We start from the raw sequence: 22,215 nt of genomic DNA, 5'->3' as shown, positions 1-22,215 counted from the left end.
TTCCCCGATTTGGTGTCCCCAGCATCGTCATTAGTGATGGGGAAATGCATTTTAAAGAAAAGAAACTCACAGCTATTCTGTCTAAGGTCGGTGTCCAACATCGTCGTGGTTTGGGGTATCATCCCCAAACTAGTGGGCAGATTGAGGTCTCTAATAGGGAACTAAAAGAGATTTTGGCTAAGGTAGTTTCTAAATCACGGAAGGATTGGAGTCTAAAATTAGATGACACATTATGGGCATATCAGACTGCCTTTAAAACACTGATTGGTGCCTCACCATATCGGTTGGTTTATGGGAAGTCTTGTCATTTACCTGTTGAACTAGAATATAAGGCTTGATGGGCTATTCGTGAACTAAACTATGACCCTAAGTTGTGTGTTCAGAACCGTTTATTGCAGCTAGATGAACTGGAGGAGTTTAGGCTAAATGCCTATGATAGCTCACGCATCTACAAAGAAAAGACGAAGAGATGGCACGACAAAAGGATCATACCTCGGGAATTCCATGTCGGACAGAAAGTGTTGCTGTTTAATGCCCGAATGCGCTTGTTTCCTGGTAATCTGAAGTCTAGGTGGAGTGGCCCTTATACAGTGACTGCAGTCACTAAGTTTGGGTCCGTTGAGCTAAAGAATTCCGAGGGTGAAAGATTTAAAGTGAATGGCCAATATGTGAAGCATTACTATGAAGTAAATGACTTGGGTGGCAAAGTTGAAGTTCTCTACTTCAACAACCCTGATGGGCCAGATAATTGAAGTCAAAAGGTCGTGCGGGACCTCTTAAACCTGCGCTATCCGGGAGGCAACCCAGCTTGTAATTTGTTGTACTTTCGTTAAAACTTTTTAATTTGTTTTTGTATGCGTTAGATGCTAGTTTTTGCGAACAATAAGCTGAACATTTAAGCTTTTTTGTCAGTCCCGTAGACTTTTTGTTGCTTTTTTGCAGGAATCTAATATCGATTGTTCGATCGAGTACTTATTGTCCTCGATCGAACACTTTTGCTTCTCATTTTACTCGATCGAACACCTGTCCCTCTCGATCGAGTATCTACAAATGAGGCCTTTTCGATCGAGAGCTCTCCTTCTTTGATCGAGCAACTTTGCAGCCCAATTCACTCGATCGGACACTTTGTCCCTTTGATCGAGTCCTTCTGCTTTGATTCGCGTGCTGCGATATTAGTGGGCTATTTGCGACCTCCCATGTTGCTGGTCGGTTTGGGGAGGTCCCTACTTCACGCCTATCTTGTAAGTTTTCCGAGCTTACAATCTTCTTTTCCCATCAGTTTGCTTTTCCTTTCCCTATTTTTTGGTACAATGAGGGCATTGTACGGTTTGGTTTTGGGAGGTATGCATCCATATCTAAGTCTGCATGTTGTTTTTGTTGCATTTCAGTTTGCACGTCTATTTTCGTATGCATTGTTTGTTTTAATTCAAAAAAAAACTCATAAATTTCAAAAAATTTCACGTTTATTTTTGCATTTAGGTTCAGTCGGAACGATTGAACTTTTACGCTACTTTGAGTCTTTAACCCTTGCCTTGCACATTCTTAACGTTTTGTTTGGCACGGTAATGTGCATAATCTACGAGTTTTTGGTTTAAACTTATCTGAACGAATAGACTTGACTCTATTATTGACAAGCTACATATACATATTCTAAGATTTAGAGCTTGATAAACTGGTGACATTCATTACCAGTTTCATATAGGATGTGAGTAGTACTCTCCATAAGACATATAACATCAATTAGCACGCGCATGACACCCTTTTTCTCAGTACCTTTATGCATTCAGTTTGCGGTGGTGACACACGTGGAGAGGTAACTTACAACTCTTCTTTCATTACTACCCATTAACTTCACATTAGCCAAATTCGCCTTTTGACCTCTCAACTACATCTAAACTTAGCCTACCCTATTAAGCTAGTTCAGTGGTTTTTGTGGGTATGCTGTTATCCGTGTCTATTTGGCTCGCTTTGAAAGACTTGAAGTTGGTGGTGTGAATTGAAGAAGTGAATTGAAAATGAAATGAAAAAGAAATATGAAAAGAAAGAAAAAATGTTGAAGAAAAACAAAAAGGAAAAAAACATATGACAAAGATCGTTGAATAATACTCCCATGCTTATCATTACTTTTTATGGGGAGTCTTTTGTTGATGTGAGTGTTGTTCTGCCACTATGGCACAGTTCTGCGTTTTGTATTGAGTAGTGAAGCGGAAAGAGTCTACTATTTGTTTATGGATGTACTAGCTTGGCTTTACGTCCACTTATCCAAATTCATTTTGCCCCTTCTTACCCAATAACCTCACCTCACATTATATGTAAGTCCTCGGCGTGTGTCCTGGTTCTGATTGGTTGGAATGCATATGTACGGTCGATAGAAATCGGTTTCATGTTAGCTACATGCATGTTCTTATAAGTCGAGTTAGGTGAGCGTCTTTACTTCTTTCTATCTCATTAAATTATACTCACCTTGTGCCTAGTTTGTGTGATGAGCGACCCGCGAGAGTCCGATATATATGAGTCTCGCAAGGTCGACGGTTCAATAGTTTAGAGCATTGATTTAACTTGTTTGTACTTGCCTATCGCCACTTTGTTAGTTGTTGCATTAAACTGGCTTGTGTGGACAATTTGTAGCTGATAAGTTGGTCGTGTTCCACTAGTTGTCTTTAGTTGCATTCATGGTTTTCTTGGGGACAAGGAAAGGTTTGGTTTGGGTAGATTTGATGCGTGTATTTTATATATAGTTTTTTACCCTATATTTACACGTATTTATGTGTTATTCATGTAGTGATTAACTACAAATGCCCCCGAATAGTCTACTTTGGTATATCATGAATTAATTGCAGGAATGAGCCGGAAGGAGCATAATCGAGCCTAAACTTTCCCTATTTGTTTGCATTCTGAATAAAAAAGAATCGATGCCTGGATATTGATGCCTAAGGATGCGTGGAGTGGTTACGGAAGATGTTTTGATTGCACCTACGCTGATATGGTGCTGCTGCTCTTGATCGACCAGATTGGTTGACAAAACCATTCAATCGAGCTCCCTTAGATGAAGAAAGATCTCGAACGAGTTCTCACTTTACTCAATCGAGATAAGTGGTTATTGAAGTCTTCGATCAAGTACCTGTGTTACTCGATCGAGAGGTTTGTTGAGTTTTGTCCTCGATCGAGTAGTTTTATTCTGGTCGATCGAGAGGTTTAGTCTGATACGCAGATTTTAGTTAATTTTCGGATATTCTTTTGTAATCAGGAATAAATAGGAGAAGTGACGGAAGTCATTGCTCTCCCTCTTCTTTTCTCTCATTCCTTTTCTAGAACTTTACTCTGGAAATCTAATTCCTCCATTGCTACTCTCTTGTATTCGGTATTTCTACTCTTTATTTGGATTAATTATTATTGCAATTTCATTCTGGTTTTCATCTCTTCTATTGGTTTCTCTTTCTCTTGTCTTTGTTAGCAATTTATTCATTATGTCTAATTCAATTGTTGTGGTTATTGTTATTGTTCCCTCAACTTTGATTATGCATAGCTAAATCCTCCATGCTAGGACATAGGGGAGCCATGGTAATTAGGGTATCATGAATAGGTGATTAGGGTTTTGTGTAGACTAGATCTGTGTTGTTAATCATTGTATTTAACTTTAATTAGCTGCTTGAGTCGACGTTTTTAGCTGATTAACTTTGGTACACCTTTACCTAGATCGAGAGATTTGAAGGGGTAACACTTGCAATGAACATTAGGGCATGCTAGTGAGGGTGAAAGCTAAGCTAGTGTTGTTTTAGGGCGAATAGCGGACCGAGAGGACCTTTTTATTACCCTGAAGACCGAATTTATGCTGACATGTGACTCTAGATTGGACTCCTAGAAAGCCGTGATGAACCGACTGTCCTAGCTATCTCTCTTTACTTGCCAATTTCTCTGCATTTTAATCCTTGTTTCTTCTCTGCTCTCTTTCCTTATAACTTCGTAGTTTCGAAATCAAACAACCAAAACCCCAATAAACAGTTACTCAGACAGACTTAGTTTAGCATACATTTTCCCATCTCCCTGTGGATTCGATACCCGACTGCCTCTGCCGCATTTATTAGAGACCGGTTGGTTTTATTTTTGATAGGGTTGCGATTGCCATGTCAGGATTGTACATGCCATTATAGGCCAAGTTCAAAGTATTACTATTCGATTGGTACAAAACATAACTTATAAAAGTCAAAAATCCGGCTAGGTATATCGTTCATTTTCGAAAAGAAAACTTTAAGGCAAAAATTTCTTATGCTTGACTTCACAAAACATTATACTTAAAGATTAATAATAAGGAGTAAATAAGGTACATCACGAGGGGAAAATCAAAGCCTATGTATACTTGTCACAACATTTTCGGAAAATTTGTCAGCCTTTAAGACGGAAAAATTTTGATTCAAACCTTTTATTACAAAATTCCAAAATAATATTATAGTTTTACAATACTATTAAACCATATTTGGGTTAAAGTCAAAATTATTCATATTCCTCACTTGGTTCAAAAATTTAGGCTAATATTTGCAACGAAATATTCATTTTTAAGAGAATGTACCACAGTGCTAGGGATAACGGTAGTCTTTGTAAGACGATTAAAACAAGTTTCACTCATGAAAATGAAAAGTAAGTCAAAACTTTTAAATTGAAATTTTTTTTGCATACAAGGTAAAATCCGACATTAACAACAAACGTTAAGCCTTTCTTGTTCAATTTGACCCAACGACAAACACAAAAATCCGGTTATCGACTCAAAAGCACAAGTTTCTAAGCTCATCCAAGGTGGGAAAGAAAATTTAACATGAAAATTTGATTTTTGACCACTCTAATGATATAGAAAATTAACCATTACTATGAAATTGAACAAAGTCATGTAATTACTTGATAAAACTTGAATAAACATGTATATATATAACTATTCTATCCACGATCATCACCATTCATGCTTTTACAACGACACTAGCAATCTCAAATATGCATATGATATCTACATGCCAAGATTTGGGACTACCGTCCCTCATATCAACACACACTAATCATATCTAGGATATACAACTCACATGAGTCCATTTATCCTTCCATCACATGTTATCACATTCTACATGAATGATTCTATCATACTATAAACCTATTACGAGTCACAAAACACATGCACTCATACCACTTTCACTAATGATCATAACCCATGCCATATCCAAACACACATTAAAACCATAACACGTATGCATTCATATCACGATTCACATAATGTTTCCCATACACCTAGCCACCCACGTAGTCACCAACTGAGACGATAGGCACTAGCTTTGGCATGAGGGCACCTACTCATCCAAAACCGATCTCCTATTATACTCATGTCGGGTTCATTTTACTTAGACTCTCCTAGACTCATTTTTGGTTCATTGGTTTTAGGTTCCAAAATCTTCGCTCTGATACCACTTTATAACACCCCAACTATCTGGCCACGATAATCGAAGCCTTATCATCTCGATTTCTCGAGTTAGTGTTTCAAAACATCAATCAAAGAACATTTTATTAATGTAATGTTTAATGAATTACATAAACGTAAACAAATGAATAAAAGTACAACTCATGACATCTATACTTCTCTAACCAACTATACTCTTCTCGTGACTCATCAAGCTCGTCCCGCCTCCTATGTGCTATCCAAACAACCTGTACTTAACCTGCTCCCCATATTATCGGAAATATCATATGGATCGAGACAGGCCACCCCGAAAATAGGTGACAATTACACAGACACACAAACGTCAGTTTCAATAAATAAATAAATTGTGACACGACTCAGAGTGTGTCAGTATGCAACATGACTATAACATGAATAAACCGCTATCAAACAACCACCACCACCACGGTACCGGAACACGCCCAGACATACCGACAACCACACTGGTATCGGGACACTCCCAGACATACCAACCACAAACAGGTACCGGGACACGCCCAAACGTACCGGGTCCGAAAGCCAACCGGATCCCCGACCAGACGTCGTGTCTCAACCACACGAGTCCCTCCGTAACTCAAGCCATTAATGTGCACATCCCTCTTGGAGTGGGAAGCTCCAAAAGGAGACTCAAGCGTAAGACAGTCTCCCAATTGTCTTACGTCTCCAGAACAACAACAAAAACAAATCCTCCAACATATACAATCACAACATACAACTACCGTCACAATATGAAATGCATGACAGACAATATATACCATGACATGCCAAACATACCATGGATACCAATTCCTTAAAATGTCCTGACTCGTCGAGCCGTCAAAACCATTATCGTACAATACGACTCACTTAATGCAAATGAATGATAAAAACTCATTTTATAAATAAATGCAACCATGAAACTGAGTAGGATAAACCTATCTCACAGCATATCCGCGTAAGCAATCCATCACACTAGCTAGGCCCGTCTCGTAAAACCGTCTCACAAAACCCATCTCCTAAAATACGATTAGAATACAAATACGTATAAATATACCAATCTAATACTAATTAAATACGTATACACGAAATAACCCGTCTTATTCAACTATCCAAACCCGACTCAACAACACGAACCACCACTCCCTCTCCCCACCGTGACCACCACCTAGCCACGATGGCCAGGTCAGCCCAACCCCTAGCCGCACCACCTAGGGTCGTCCTACCCCATAACCCGCATCAAGCAACAACACCAACAAACACAACAATGCCAACAACACAACAACATCAAAAACCCAGCCACTACCGTGAGCCACTACTGTCACGGTGGTCACAGCTTGGTCGAATCCCTCCTACCGCCACCACCTCGGACCCGGACCCCCTTACCTGCACCGTACATGATCAACAACAACAAACAATAATCTCAACCTCAACATCCCTCATTTCTGCCCTGAAACCGCCACACCCGGCCACCCTAACCACCAACCATGACCACTCCTCAACTCCCCTCACCACCCTCGACAACTACCAACCTGAAACCAGGCCCAAACCGACCCATAATGAGGTGAAACACGTAGCCGTAACCCGAGTCACCAAAACTCCCAAAATCAATTTAATAAACTCGGTCAAAGCCTTATATGGGTGGTCAACGGTAGTCTATTGGTGGTGAAAGACGGGTCAAAGATGGGTCAAGGTCGGGACGGATCAAAGGTATAAAATAAATAACGTAAAGGCTAGCATAAGACGGTCTTACCTTACGAACTCGAGGCGGAGGGACAAAATCTTCTCCTCTTCTAAACTCTCTCTTTTTCTCTCCCTTTTGTGTGGTTGAAATGTATAGAATGAAATGATAAGAAGGTGGGTGGATAAGGCATAAGGGGTATATATAGGGTGGGAGTAGTATAGGATGAGTATAGTATATATGTATATACATGTATCTCATTATTATTATTATTGTTATTATTATCATTATTTTTATTACTATTATTATTATCATTTCGTCTCAAGCCCAACTCGCTAAATACGATAAAATATTATTATTATATAATTATTAAATACGGAGTATTACATGCTCAATTGAGATCTACATGCTTGATCAATCGACCACTTAAGTCCGATTCCTATCGTAGTTCGCATCACATAAGTCTGACCATATCATACGCTAATAGTAAACGCAACAACAGGTGTGCATCTTAAAAAGAATCGCAGCATTAGTTGCGTCTCTTCTTAGAGTCGCTTGTCCTGCTGCTGCTCTTTTCTCATCTTGGTTTAAGTTCCTAATTCCTCATTGATCTGAGGATCGTTCAGATCTGTGGAAGATCAGTTTCTTCTTTTACTTTCAATTCCCATTCATTTCCTTCAAAATCCTCGCCTTTATCTAATTTAATTCGACTTAGGTTACTAATAATCGATATTAGTAACTTTAAGTCATTTTAAATCTGTCAATCTTAGGAGATCTTATAATTGATATTCGATTCCCCTAACCTAAATTTTGTAAATATCAATCTAATTTTTATTCTTTAATTCTTTTTAATTAACTTAATTTCATTTTAAACTTCAAACTCGTCCCTTTAAACTGTAGTAATCAATATTAAGTGGTTCAAGGTCGATTGGCAGTCATTCCATCGTCTTTCCTTTTATTCCACTTTCGACATTTTGTTCCATAATTAATTTGTTAATCAAAACGATTTTATAAATAAATTAACGTAAATAATCGTACAGGTCTCACTTTCACAATCAAGACCCATCTATATAGACGCATGAAGTGTTCTGCCTGTTTAAGAGGACGCATCTTCGGTTGCCCCTACTCTTAGCTTGTTTTTCAGCCTCTAATCGCTCTCTTGTCCAGTGTGTTTTAGGATGTATTTATCGAATATTATCATAATATCACGTGATCAAAATACGTTTTCATCCTATTTTCCATTTATTTTCAAATTATTTCTTTACAAACCCATTTTGGTATTTATATGATGTATAATCGTCATTTATCATTTGTAATTCATGTTTTATTCATTTGTATATCTTCACACATGTTATGAATAAAAATTCCTTATCTGACGGCATCATCATAATTGCTAACTCCAGTGACATAGCCAATAATCACATGTTAGGATTAGTCCACTTGGTGTTGTATTTCATGCATTTAAATCGATATAATCAATTTAAATGACAATCCCAATCGATTAGTTGAGGCCACTATATAGACCGAGCGGGATAGGGTGTTCGATTAAAGTATTTTCCAATACGTACCCTCATCTCTTACTCATATCTATGTGAACATCCGTATTCATTGGTATTACGAGAGCCATTCTAGACATATAATGCTAAAGGGGACGAGTCTTTATCTTATGCCCACGTCAATTTCTGCTTTGTGCTTAATCTGACTTGGCATAAAGTTGATTCGAGCGGTTTCCGAATTTCCACAATAACTTGGTGGCGACTCTTAATTGCAGGCTTGTTTAAACCTTTGATTGGTTTCTAAGTCTCTCAAATCGATTACGAACCCATAACGTGCTTTGTTTATAAAGCTCTGTGGGAACTTTTATCGCTGCTTGAATATACAACTCGCGGGGTGCATGTGGCGCGGATGGCGTTGGTCCACATTATGATCTCAGGGATTGATGATGCGTGATTATAGCTCGCAAGCTGCGTGTATGTAGCGCGCAAGGTGCCACGAGAAAGTAGCGTGCAAGCTAGTCTGTGTGATCGTAGCACGCGAGTTGTTGACAAGCGTGTTTGCCGCGCGATTTGAGTTCCACTTGGATAATTGATTTTGGTTATATATGAAGGTTGGATTTGAAGATTCGGCTAATGTGATTAATATTGTGAACAATGTTTGGTATTGGCCTAGTTGTCACATTATTTGATGATTGTTTTGTGTATTGATTATTTCTACTCAACTTCTTGGTTGACTGTTTGCTTGCATGTTCTGTGTGTTAAAACATTTTTCCAACTACCTGCGATGATCCATTTGATATATCCGGCAAATGGTGGGCAGTGAGTCTGACAGGTGCATAACTTAATGTGTTGTGAATTTGTAATTACTAACTGTGGTGGAGGATGGGGCTATCTCTAAAGTCAATTCACTTAGTTGTTATTATCACTTGAGATTGTGTCTTGATTTAGTTGTCCACTGTAGTTTTGGATTCATTTTTGGGACTTGTAATTTGATAGTACCTCCGACAATCGAGATAATAATCCCCTTTTTATTTGAGAATGCCCTTCTAATGAATTCTGTATAAATGGGTGTGTAACAAGTACGGAGTACAAGATAAGGGGATATGGCTTGAAAATCATTGAATGAACTTGTAAAATCAATGACACTTCCAAATGATTGTCGTCAGCGTAAATTGAGCTACTAGAGTACTTAGCAACTCGCTGGTCACTATATTGCCCAATCACGCATGACAAGCGTTGTCTATTCAAGCTCTACCTAATTGCTGTCTATTACAAAAAGTACTTACTTCCAACAGCGTCGCACTCATACGCCATCAAGTGTTCCACATATGCATGTCGAGCAAGCTAAGGATTCTAAATAAACAGCTTGTCTTGCTTTAGACGACTGTTTCTCGTTTGAAATAAGACGGATAATATGTTGTCATTTTCCAATAAAATGTTGTTATTTCTGATAACATGTTACTATTATTTTTCACATCATTTTTAGCGTAAAAAGTGATATCTCTAGTCATAACATTTTGTGGATTAAATGGTTACATTTTCTTAAAAAATGGCAATATTTTATTAGTCTTATTTCAAACGGGAAAACAGTCCCTCTAAAATAAGAAATTATAGTCAAAATTAACGAACCCCATAAGTAGACCTGGCAAAAGCAACCCGACCCGATTGACCCGACCCGAAAAACTGACCCGGGACCCGAAGTGACCCGAACTACATCACCCGAATGTGACCCGAAAACCCGAATTGACCCGACCCGACCCGAACATGACCCGAGCTTACTTGATCCGAACTGGCCTGACCCGAAAATGACCCGATCCGAAACCACCAAAACCGAAAATGACCCGACAAAATATAACTCTAATTGAACCGAAAAGACTTGAAATGACAATTTCTCTATTATTCATTGACCCGAAAATGACCCGACCAGAAAAACCAGACCCGCTTAACCCGGAACTGACCCGACAACAAATCCGAAACAGACCCGAAACCCGAAATGACCCGTCCCGACCCGAATTAACCCGAAATCAATGAGAAACCCGAACTGACCCGACCCGAATTGATCCGACCCGAACTCGACCCGTTGACCCGTTTTTCCAGGTCTACTGGCCACGAGGCCATAATTGATTGTATATATAACTTGATTATACCGAGTATTATTTAGCTGGTCTGTAAAATTACGGTGCTCCTTCACAAAAGGTACTTTAGCTAGGATTACTTTAAAGTGAGCTCAGTTACTTTATAAAGCAGCTCATTCCTATACAAAGTTATTATACTAATTCTATTAGGCCGAATATTAGGCCGTATATTCTTGATATTATTCGCTTTCATTACAATTTCATTACGATTACATTATGATTATATTATGATTGTATTTGATATTATTACGATTATATTACGATATCATAATGTAACCTATATAAAGCTAATTGGCTTAAAGAAATAATACACACAATTTACATCTTCTCATATCTTTAGCATGGTATCAACTTCCAGTCACGATCCACAACACCAAAACCATTAACTGCTTCCGCACCCCTGTTCTTCGTCTTCTTTGATCATGACGAAGGATGGTGAAATTAATTCTCCTAAAACCGGACCTCATGAATCCGGCTCCCAAAAAATCGATCCTTTATCCCCGTTTTATCTTGGTAACCACGATTTGCCTAATTTGGTTCTCACCCACATCAAACTTCGCCCCGACAACTATGATGAATGGAGTCGGTCTCTTAAAAAATCGCTAAAGTCCAGACGGAAATTCGGTTTTTGCGATGGTTCCATTACAAAACCAACAGATGCTTTGCTTCTTGAACAATGGGAGGTTATCCATTGCACTCTTGTACAATGGATTATGCATACAATTGATCCATCGTTACAGAGTGGCATTTCAGATTTTGATGAAGCCCATCTCTTGTGGAAGGATTTATCTGACAGGTTCTCAGCAGTAGACGGCTCCAAGATTCATGGCGTAAAAGCTGACCTCCATGATTGCAAGCAAGGGAAAGGTATTTCCGTCACCACTTATTTCGGAAATCTTAAAGTTTTGTGGGATGCCTTGGCTAATTATGAGCCACCCTTTGCTTGTAAATGTGGGAAATGCACTTGTGATATTCACGCGCAGGCTATTGCTCGGCAAGATTCTGAACGTTTGCATAAGTTTCTTCTCGGGTTAGACCGTTCTGTTTACAGTAATTTACGGTCACACATCTTGTCTCTCGATGTTTTGCCCTCTGTTAATCGTGCGTTTCAGCTAGCCGTGCAAGAGGAGCGTTTAAAGATTGGGTCTACTTCCTCGGATGAACCCACGGAAGTGGCGGCTTTTGCTGTTCGCAATGCTCCGAAACCCGCTGCTTCCTCTGCCCCTGTTCCAGATTGGCGCGCACTTCGTGAGCAAGAACGGCAGGAACGTTGGAAGTTGACGTGCTCTCATTGCTCTTTGCCTGGACATGAAGCAGCGGCCTGTTTCATTCGTTCACAGAAATTCCCCGAGTGGTGGGGTGATCGCCCACGCACGTTGGAAGAGGTTCGGGCTCGTGCTCGGACGAACACAGGGTCTGCTGCATCAACCTCTCAAACTCGACCTCCTGCTCGTGCCAATGCTCTAATTGGTGACCCCTCTGATCATCTCTCTGGTATGTCCTCCGAATGGATAATTGATACCGGAGCCTCTCATCATGTTACAGGCGATGTTACTTGGCTTACCCAATCACATTCTATTCCATCATGCCCTATTCAATTGCCCAATGGACAGAGTGTCTCGGCCACTACAGCCGGGACAGTTTGGCTGAGCGAAAATCTCATTTTAACTAATGTCTTATATGTTTCCCATCTTACCTGTAATTTATTATCGGTCTCTCAATTAGTTGCGGCAACCAATTATGTCTTGAGTTTTACTAATTACTCATGTCATATACAGGACCCTTCCTTGAGGACGAGGATTGGAGCAGGTGAGCTGCGAGACGGACTTTACTATTTGCGTGTAGTGGGACGGCCAGCCGCGGTACATGTGGTGAGCGCTGCCGACTCTTTTGGTTTATGGCACAAGCGTTTGGGACATCCCTCGAATAAAATTGTTCATTTACTTCCTCAAGTTAGCAAGTTTCGTAATTTAATTGATGCACCGTGTGAGATTTGTCATCACGCAAAACATAGCCGTCATAGTTTTCATTTGAGTGATAATAAAGCTTTGGATATTTTTGCGTTAATTCATTGTGATTTATGGGGTCCGTATCGTACCCCTTCCTCTATTGGTGCTAAGTATTTTTTAACTATAGTCGATGATTATTCCCGGGGTGTGTGGGTTTATCTTCTCTTCGATAAAACGGAAGTCACCTCTATCTTTATGCATTTTTTTGCTATGGTTAACACACAATTCTCTAAACAAGTTAAAATGGTTCGGTCTGACAATGGCAATGAATTTAACGCCATGGCTGACTATTTTGTAAAGAATGGCATCATTTTCCAAACTTCATGTGTTGGCACGCCTCAACAAAATGGGCGTGTTGAACGAAAACACCGTCATATCTTGAATGTAGCCCGAGCCCTTTTATTCCAAGCCAATTTACCAAAAAATTTTTGGGGCGAGTGTGTGCTATCGGCTGCTTATCTTATAAATCGGACTCCATCCGTGCTTCTAAAAAACAAAACGCCCTATGAGCTCTTATTTGGTACCCCTTCATCCTATGACAATATTCGGGTGTTTGGATGCTTGTGTTTTGTCCATAATCAATATACACACGGTGACAAATTTGCTAAGCGTAGTCGTAAGTGTGTCTTCGTTGGTTATCCATACAATAAGAAGGGTTGGAAGGTCTTTGATCTTGATACGGGTAAAATCTTTGTCTCTCGTGATGTATATTTCTATGAGGATTCTTTTCCGTATTTGGTTTCTAATCCAGACATTGTTACTCCACCACCCGACATTATACCAACACCGGACCATGACCATGATTCACCCGCATTTGTTGGGCCTGACACGGGTACTGAATTTAATACGGGTACGGAGGTTGGGCCTGGCACAAGTGCTGGGTATGATACGGAGGTTGGGGATCCTAATTCGGGCTCCGGGTTTTCTCGTGACACTTCAAATGAGGAAGCACCTGTTTCTCATGAAAATCAAAATAATGATGTTCCCCATACTAACGTTGACCCCAATTATGGTAATGTGAGTACTGGTGAAGTGCTTGGACGTGGACATCGAATTAAAATTCCGTCTACTAGGCTGCGTGGCTTTCTTGTTGGTACAACGGCTGACCCCACTACACCTCCGTCCTCGCCAGATAGCTCGTCTCCTTCCTCTTCCTCAGGTACACCCTATGCCTTAGCTAATTATCTTAATTGTCATAAGTTTTCTCCCCGCCATCGTCATTTTCTTGCAGCTATTACAGAAGGCAATGAGCCTCCTTCTTTTCGGGTTGCAATTAATGACCCTTTGTGGTGTCGTGCCATGCAAGAAGAAATTTCTGCTCTTGAATCTAATGGCACATGGGACTTAACTACTTTACCCGCTGGTAAAAAAGCACTCGGGTGTCGATGGGTTTATAAAATTAAATACAAATCAGACGGTACAATTGAGCGTTATAAAGCTCGCCTTGTTATTTTCGGCAATCATCAAATTGAGGGTATTGATTTTGGTGAAACCTTCGCACCCGTTGTCAAGATGGTCACAATACGAGTTTTTCTCACAGTCGCGGCCATTAATCGGTGGGAACTTCATCAAATGGATGTTCATAACGCATTCTTACATGGGGACTTGACGGAAGAGGTTTACATGCGCCTACCACCGGGTTTTAGCAAAGGTAAAGAAGGAAAAGTTTGTCGATTACGCAAGTCCCTCTATGGGCTGCGACAAGCGCCTCGTTGTTGGTTTGCTAAACTCGGTGCTGCCTTACGTAATTATGGTTTTGCTCAATCTCATTCCGATTATTCCTTATTCAATTTCACTCGAGATAAGGTATGTCTTCACGTTTTGGTGTATGTTGACGATCTTGTCATTGCCGGTAATAACTCCGCAGCTATTGCTTCTTTCAAGGCATATCTTAGCAAGTGTTTTCATATGAAAGATTTGGGCACTTTAAAATATTTCTTGGGTATTGAAGTTGCTCGTAATTCGGAGGGCATTTTTCTTAATCAGCGAAAATATGCTCTCGATATTATTTCCGAAGCAGGACTTCTTGGAGCTAAACCCGTCTCGACACCACTTGAGCAAAATCACAAGTTGGGGTCTGCCACGGGTGAGCTTATTAAGGAGGTTGAATCATATCGACGACTAGTGGGACGCCTTGTTTACCTCTCCGTCACACGCCCAGACCTAGCCTATTCGGTTCATACCCTTTCACAATTCCTTCATAATCCACGTCAAGAACATATGACTGCCGCTCTTCGCGTGGTTCGCTATTTGAAAGGGAACCCGGGTCAAGGTATTTTATTACGGTCCGACAATTCCTTTGATATTTCAGGATGGTGCGACTCTGATTATGCTAGTTGTCCTATAACTCGCCGGTCTGTTTCGGGATGGATTGTTTTCCTAGGTGATTCTCCTATTTCGTGGAAGACAAAAAAGAAACACACCGTATCTCTCTCATCCTCGGAAGCCGAATATCGATCTATGGTATCCGTTTTATGTGAGTTGAAATGGCTCGTTGGGCTCCTGTCTAGTTTTGGGCTTACCGTGCCACGTCCTATGAAGCTTTTTTGTGACAATCAGTCAGCTATACAAATTGCTCAAAATCCGGTCTATCATGAGCGCACAAAGCACATTGAGGTGGATTGTCACTTTATTCGTGACACCATTCAAGATGGTCTTGTCACCACGACCTATGTCCCTACTCGGTCTCAGCTTGCCGATATTTTCACTAAGGCTCTTGGTTCAGCACAATTTCATTCCCTTCTTGCCAAACTGGGCGTTCTTGATCCCCACGCTCCAGTTTGAGGGGGGATATTAGGCCGAATATTAGGCCGTATATTCTTGATATTATTCGCTTTCATTACGATTTCATTACGATTACATTATGATTATATTATGATTGTATTTGATATTATTACGATTATATTACGATATCATAATGTAACCTATATAAAGCTAATTGGCTTAAAGAAATAATACACACAATTTACATCTTCTCATATCTTTAGCAAATTCTCTGGTTAAATAACTTTGTAAAGATAATTTTAAAACTAGCTTAGTAGTTATACAAAGCAGTTTCGTAACTTCCATCTAAAAGCAAAAACAATTAATTGTAAGAATTTTTTGTTTTTCTAAATTAGTAACATGATGATAGTGATTTTGAAACAAAAACATCGAAATTAATTTCTTCGATTAAAAGAGCCGACTCATTGTTAACCACTCGCTCTACAACTGCACATTAACTATTTATATCAAAATACTTAGTTTCCAAGACATCACAGTATAATAATATGTTACATAAAATTCATGATTATTAGTACATTGTAACCTAAGTATGATACGGGTAATATTATTATTTGACACTCCTTTACACTACACTCTATTGTGATACAATATTTGAACTTCCTTGTAGGAAGCAAAAATAAATATTAGGAGTGTAAAAAACTCGAAAAGTCGTCCGTGTTGTATAATATGTGTAGAATATATATTCTTATAACTATCTATATTGAAATTTTTATCTGATAGTTGGTCAAAATAAGATTAATCACCATTAAATAGTTGCATGGACCAAAGATCTTCATCAGGATTTGCCCAGAAATGTTGTTCATGTGTCTCTGGTTGAATATGTGGGTTCATCAAATTGTACGTGGCCTCCATTTGGTTCCCAGGATATGAAGATGAAGTTGACATTGTAGGCAAATACGGATTATTATTAGTAGTAGTATTAGTATTATTATTACTATAATCATTATTAGAATTATTATTATTAATATTATTAATATTAATATTATTGTGTGTAGGATATGAAGGAGTAGATTCACATATCATAGAAATTTGACTTGAACTTGCTTGCTCTGTTTGATCGTAGCTCTGTCTTGAATGACTGCTACTTTCTACTTGCTTTATATGCTTCTGGATTCTTGTCCTCCAATAATTCTTTATCTCATTATCTGTTCGTCCCGGTAGATGCTTTGCAATTTTTGACCACCTATATTGTACGTATGTTTAATATTGCTAAAAAAATATAAAATATTTGTATTAACTGAAAAAGATGCAAGATATATGCTCATAAGATCGATTCCCTGCACTTAAATGAATTCGATACGTTTGTTTAATATATATGAAGTATTTAAAGAAAAACGTTTGGAATTCATTTGAAAGGAAGGAATACCACGTAAAAATGGAAAATATTCTTGTTTCGATTCTGGAGTGGCGTTGTTTTATAGTAGGGTGAGGGGAGGTGGACTTCAGCGTAGTAGTAACATGAAACACTTTTGAGCCATTCTTGAAATACAATAAAAAGAAGGGCAACATTCAAAGTAATTGCGTCTCAAAACAACTTACCTCGTTCGATCCATTTCACGATTGATCTGATAATAACAATTTATTTACTAACTAAAATAAAGAATATGTTATTTATCCCATTCTGGATAGTTTTATTTTTTACATATATTCGTTCATACAAATTTAAAAAATATAGAGTACAATTTTTGAAATACAATGAAATAGTAGGAGTAACATTTAAAGTAATTTTATTTCAAAATCATTTATTATGTACACTTACTTTATTTCTCCCTTACAAGATAAAACAACTGTAAATTATTCACGGAAACAGAGAATAGTTAATAAAATGGGTTGTTTTATCAAGTGAATTTCATGAATAGAATACTTATTATATCCATTATTGCTCCTGATTTTTTTATCAATTATGTAAATGTACTCGTATTATTATTGGAAAATAATTTCTATAAATAAAACAAAAATAACGTACGGGAGAAGTTCCAAAATACATTAAAGTTGAATGTCAAAATTACTATAGAAAAACTAAGTTAAATTCATTAAAAGTATGCATATGTGTTACATTTAAACAGAAAAGATAAAACGTGAAATAATAGATTAAATCCATTCCAAAACATCCCAACGAAACATTGAAATGGATTAAATCTATTTCATATCACCCAACCAAACACCTCATAAACTCAAATAGATTATGTTTTGATTGTCAACAAACACCAATAATTCTTGGTTAATATTGTCTTAACTTATGAAGGCTTTCACAACAGATTAAAAAGAGGTAAAAATTAAAATAACTTGTAAAACGTTTTATGTTAAGATAGTCTTAACCCAAGCCGAGTCAACAAATTACAATTATAGTACTCTATGGCTATGGCGTATGGGAAATACGAGTAATCATATAATCGTATGACGTACAATGGTTTATAGACGTTTCCTTAAATTATAATGGAGAGAGCAACTTAAAAAGACACAACGAGAAGAGCTAAACATTACGGTAAAGGTCAACATCAAATACAGCCATGAAGTTGATTTCTTTCTAATTATGGAAAGTGATAATTGACATGTGACTCTTTCAAGTAATTACTTTTGTCTATAACTATACATTACGACAAATCTAACGCAAAAAAGGTCGTGTGGAACAATTTAATATTAAACTGAAGCCTTGTACTTCTTTCTATTTTTAGTATCACAGTGTCACTACCTCTGATTGAAAATTTTAACGTTAACACCTACCTTACGTGGAGAAGGCCCATGATCTTGCTATCTGTCGTGATTATTCTCATGTATCTCTATCATAATTTATCCTTAATGTAAATAAATTTGGACATTAACAAATTATTATGCATCGTGTTATGGTAATAACGAGGAGACGATTTCTTCCAAAATAAAGTAATTCTATGCGAATTTATAGTAATTTCTTTATTATCATAACTAATCAATTCGGGTATTGATTCGTTACTAACAACTTTTCTCATTGATGGTAATATTTTCACCAATGGTCCCATTTATATTATTAATAATTAACAATTTGACAACTTTAAAGGATCTATGTCCTTACATGGAGTAATTATGATGACATGTCTAACAAAAACTTGTTAGTTAATAGGGCTTTTCCGATACTAAAGTAACTCTATTATTTTGTCATATGTAATGTTTTATTATTAATTAGATGGAACTTCGTTTTATTCCATGATAAAAAGTTTAAATATGAAAAAGCATCAATAATAATAATAATAATAATAATATAATACCCAAAAGCAAAGCTAGAAAAAAAAAGGGTAGATGGTGCTATATATGGGAGATGTAAATGGAGTTCACATGAATTGTTTGACAGAAAAAGGGTGAGAAAATTGAGAGATGAATGATTTCATTAACAACAACAAAAATAAATAGGCCATGTGAAAGAATTTATCCATCATGCTGTCATGTTACAATGCCTTGAGAAAGTTAAGAGGTCATGTTACAGCACATGTTCATATGTGGTCTCAAGAGGAAATAACACATTTTATCTATGTTTTTGCTTTCTATTCTTTCTCAACAAAACCTTGCTTCTCTTCCTTGCATTTTCATGAGATGCACGCAAGTTATTCCAATTTCCAATCATATTTCTTCAGGAAACTTATCGATATAATTTATGCTCTATTTGACTGTTAGTTTAGTCATTTGTGACTTTCTCAATACTCTGATTTTTATCTTATCTATCCAAATGAGTGATATTTGACGTCATAAGGAAGACTTACCGTACAAATATTGTATGTTGGTTCTTCAATAAAACTATGTACGAACTACTATGTAGTTGATAGAGAGAGTTGTACACTAATTTGTAAAGTAAAGAATGAACAGATTTGTAATTAAAGTATTAATAACTTGGTGAGGAAGTTAATGTACGTTAGTTACTAGATTAGGTGTTTAGATGGACTAGTTTATGGATTAGTCAAAGACACTATACAGTTTTTGGAGTCTTATAACTACAAGGTACGTCTATCTGCATGAATGAAAGATTCTGACCTGTTACCCCACTTAGCATGCAATTCCATGATCAACAGTTCTTCTTCAGGAGTTATATTACCTCGTCGTACATCCGGCCTTAGGTAGTTCAGCCATCGAAGTCTACAACTTTTTCCAGTACGTTTAAGCCCTAACACAATCCATACAATATAATTTCAGATTAAAATTATAAAATCTATACGTATCGACTATAAACATGATATGATAACTTTATTATAATTATTAGAAATTGTTAATGACAAGACAGGTGAGGTAGAAAAATCTAATTATTTTGATGATTAAATTAGTCGGAAGATGGGTGTGAGTCGTACCAGCAGATCGAGCTAAGGAGTTCCAAACACCTTCACCATGATTAGCTATATAGTTGATGAGTATCAAGTCTTCTTCCATAGTCCATGGACCTTTCCTAACTTCAATGTCATGGGAAATAATTGGCTTTTTATCCATGCTTTGAGTTTGGTGGTGGAAGAAAGGTTAGAGGTACAATAGAGAAGGGTAAAAGGATATATGTATTGAAGGTGTCATGTGGGTTAGGATGCTAATGAATATAAGATGTGTACTTATAGAGGTCACCTAAGACCTTATTTACGAGGACTATTAAGTCTTTAATTTAGATGACGTACAACTTTTTTTATTAGACAAGTCTTAAAAATAAAAATGAGCAACGATAAGAAAATGTTTATAAATATAAAAAAAAATTCAAATTTAAAAATATTGTAAAAATATGTATAGAAGTAAATGAAAACATTATTTACAGAGCATACAAATATTTCAGAATTTAATTGATTCGTATACATGCAAATGTTTATTCATTTCATGCGCACTTAACTTTTTCATTATTTTAGAATTACATGAAATTCAATATACTCGGTACACTCTAATATAAAAACAAAACTGCATACAATAATAATATTAAAATTGGATCATCTAATGACCTTTTCCTTATTAGCTTGACGCTTGATTATCGCTCCTATATAAATATATGATTCTTTTAGCATAAGAATTAGGTTGGACGATGATGTTAATACACAAATTTCCAAGTGTTGTTGTTTGTTTACCTATTTTATTTAACGGTGTCTCGGTCATTTGTTTACCTTTTTACATTTAAAATATTTTGAATTGGATAATATCATTAGGATGAAGATGATAATAGCTAAATTGTCTAGGGGTAGTATTGAAGGTTTACAACTTTTTCTTACTAAATTTTGAAAGAGGACAATAATTATGGGATACACCCTCCGTCCCAGTCATTTGTTGTCCTATTCCATTTTGAGTGTCTCAGTCGATTGTTGTCCTTACTATTTTGGGAATGCATTTGATGAATAATTTGGTCATTCACACCAATTTTATTTGATCCACATTTCAGTTAGTTAGTCTCTCCTTTTTTTTTATCTTTGTGGCAAAATCAAAGGATAGCAAATGACCAAAGGAAAGGAGTAATTTTTAAGAAAAAAAGAACAAAAATGAAATGGAAGGACCGTAACATTTTCCATAGAGAAAGACTAGGACGAATGTGCATAGACAATGGGAGAGTATTGTTAAGTATGGAAAAGGAACACCTAAATCCTAAAGAGTTGAGGTCCACACAAAGAAAATAATATGGGTTGTCAACAACAATCACGTAAGAGTATTGAAAGGCCATTCACGTTAGATGTTTATGTTTCATCATTTGTTGTGAGAACAAATTTGTAACGACTCCCTACATATTTTAGCAAACCAAGTCAACAATTTACCCCTCCTGAACTTATATGTCAAGGACTACATTAAACGTAGGCTTACGGAAACTAATTCAATGTTTTTTTTTATAAGATAAGAAAACTAAATTGATCTTTTAGGGTAGAACCAACCTATCTCATCATTTCGAATGAGTGAGGTACGTTAAAGTCACGGGATTTCAATCTACCTCGAAAGAGTTAGACATGAATGTTCAATAGAAGTCATAAAGTCAGAAACCTTGTTGACTTTGATCTTTGGTTGAGTGCGAAGACCCCACAACCACAGAAGGTCAACAGAGAAAGAAGGGGGGCGGGTGGAAAGATCGAAAAGAGAAGCATAGGTGGAGCCAAGGGAAAATTTGTTTTTCGGAGCAAGAGAGGTGGTGAGGACATCAGACTTAGGGGAGGAGGGGAGAGGAATAGCACGGATGGTCTCAATAAACCGGTCAGGAAGAATGAATTTGAGGGACTCAAGGGACCATTGTCCATGGGAGATGATGGTGCTAAGTCTAGCTTCAGAAGAGAGGGTGGTGAGAGGGCCGGAGATAATGCTTCTCAGGGTACCAAGGCTAGACCACTGGTCATTCCAGAGGGAGATGGTAGAACCATCACCAATAGACCAAATAAGGTGGTTCTTAAGGATTGGCCAACCAGTCCCGACATTCTTCCAAATGTGGGAACCATACCTGAAGGGGGTAGAGGAAGAATTCAAATATTTACTCTTAATGGCAGCAGAGGCCACGGACGTGTTGTCCAAGAGCAACTTCCAACAAAGTTTAGTGGAGAAAGCATCGTTAAGTTGGCGAGAAGCTTTAATTCCAAGTCCCCCAAGCGCAATTGGCTGGGTGACGAGGTCCCACTTGGTGAGGTGGAGCTTCTTAGAGGACTGGCCGGACCACAAGAAAGAGCGGGTAGTCTTGTCAATATCGTTCAACATAGAAGAA

At 37.7% G+C, this 22,215-nt stretch overlaps 1 protein-coding gene across 2 annotated transcripts in view; it reads right to left on the bottom strand.

Moving 5' to 3' along the window:
• Positions 1-20,134, bottom strand: part of LOC141586761 (MYB-like transcription factor EOBII) — a 171,971-nt gene extending 151,837 nt beyond the window's left edge. Inside the window, exons 1-3 of one of the 2 annotated variants that reach the window (XR_012519623.1) lie at positions 19,868-20,134; positions 19,557-19,686; positions 16,124-16,740 (exon numbers count right to left, since the gene is read on the bottom strand). Coding sequence is in view for 1 of the 2 variants with exons in the window: in XM_074408079.1 (XP_074264180.1) it covers positions 16,293-16,740; positions 19,557-19,686; positions 19,868-20,003 (714 nt within the window). In the remaining variant the exon portion in view is untranslated. Of the gene's footprint in view, positions 1-15,918; positions 16,741-19,556; positions 19,687-19,867 lie in introns of those variants that run through there. The other variant, XM_074408079.1, reaches the window with a different exon arrangement.
• Positions 20,135-22,215: the final 2,081 nt, after the last annotated feature.

Source organism: Silene latifolia, chromosome 6 (assembly GCF_048544455.1).
Source record: "Silene latifolia isolate original U9 population chromosome 6, ASM4854445v1, whole genome shotgun sequence".
Taxonomy (NCBI): domain Eukaryota; kingdom Viridiplantae; phylum Streptophyta; class Magnoliopsida; order Caryophyllales; family Caryophyllaceae; genus Silene; species Silene latifolia.
This window is presented reverse-complemented; position numbering and strand designations above follow the sequence as displayed.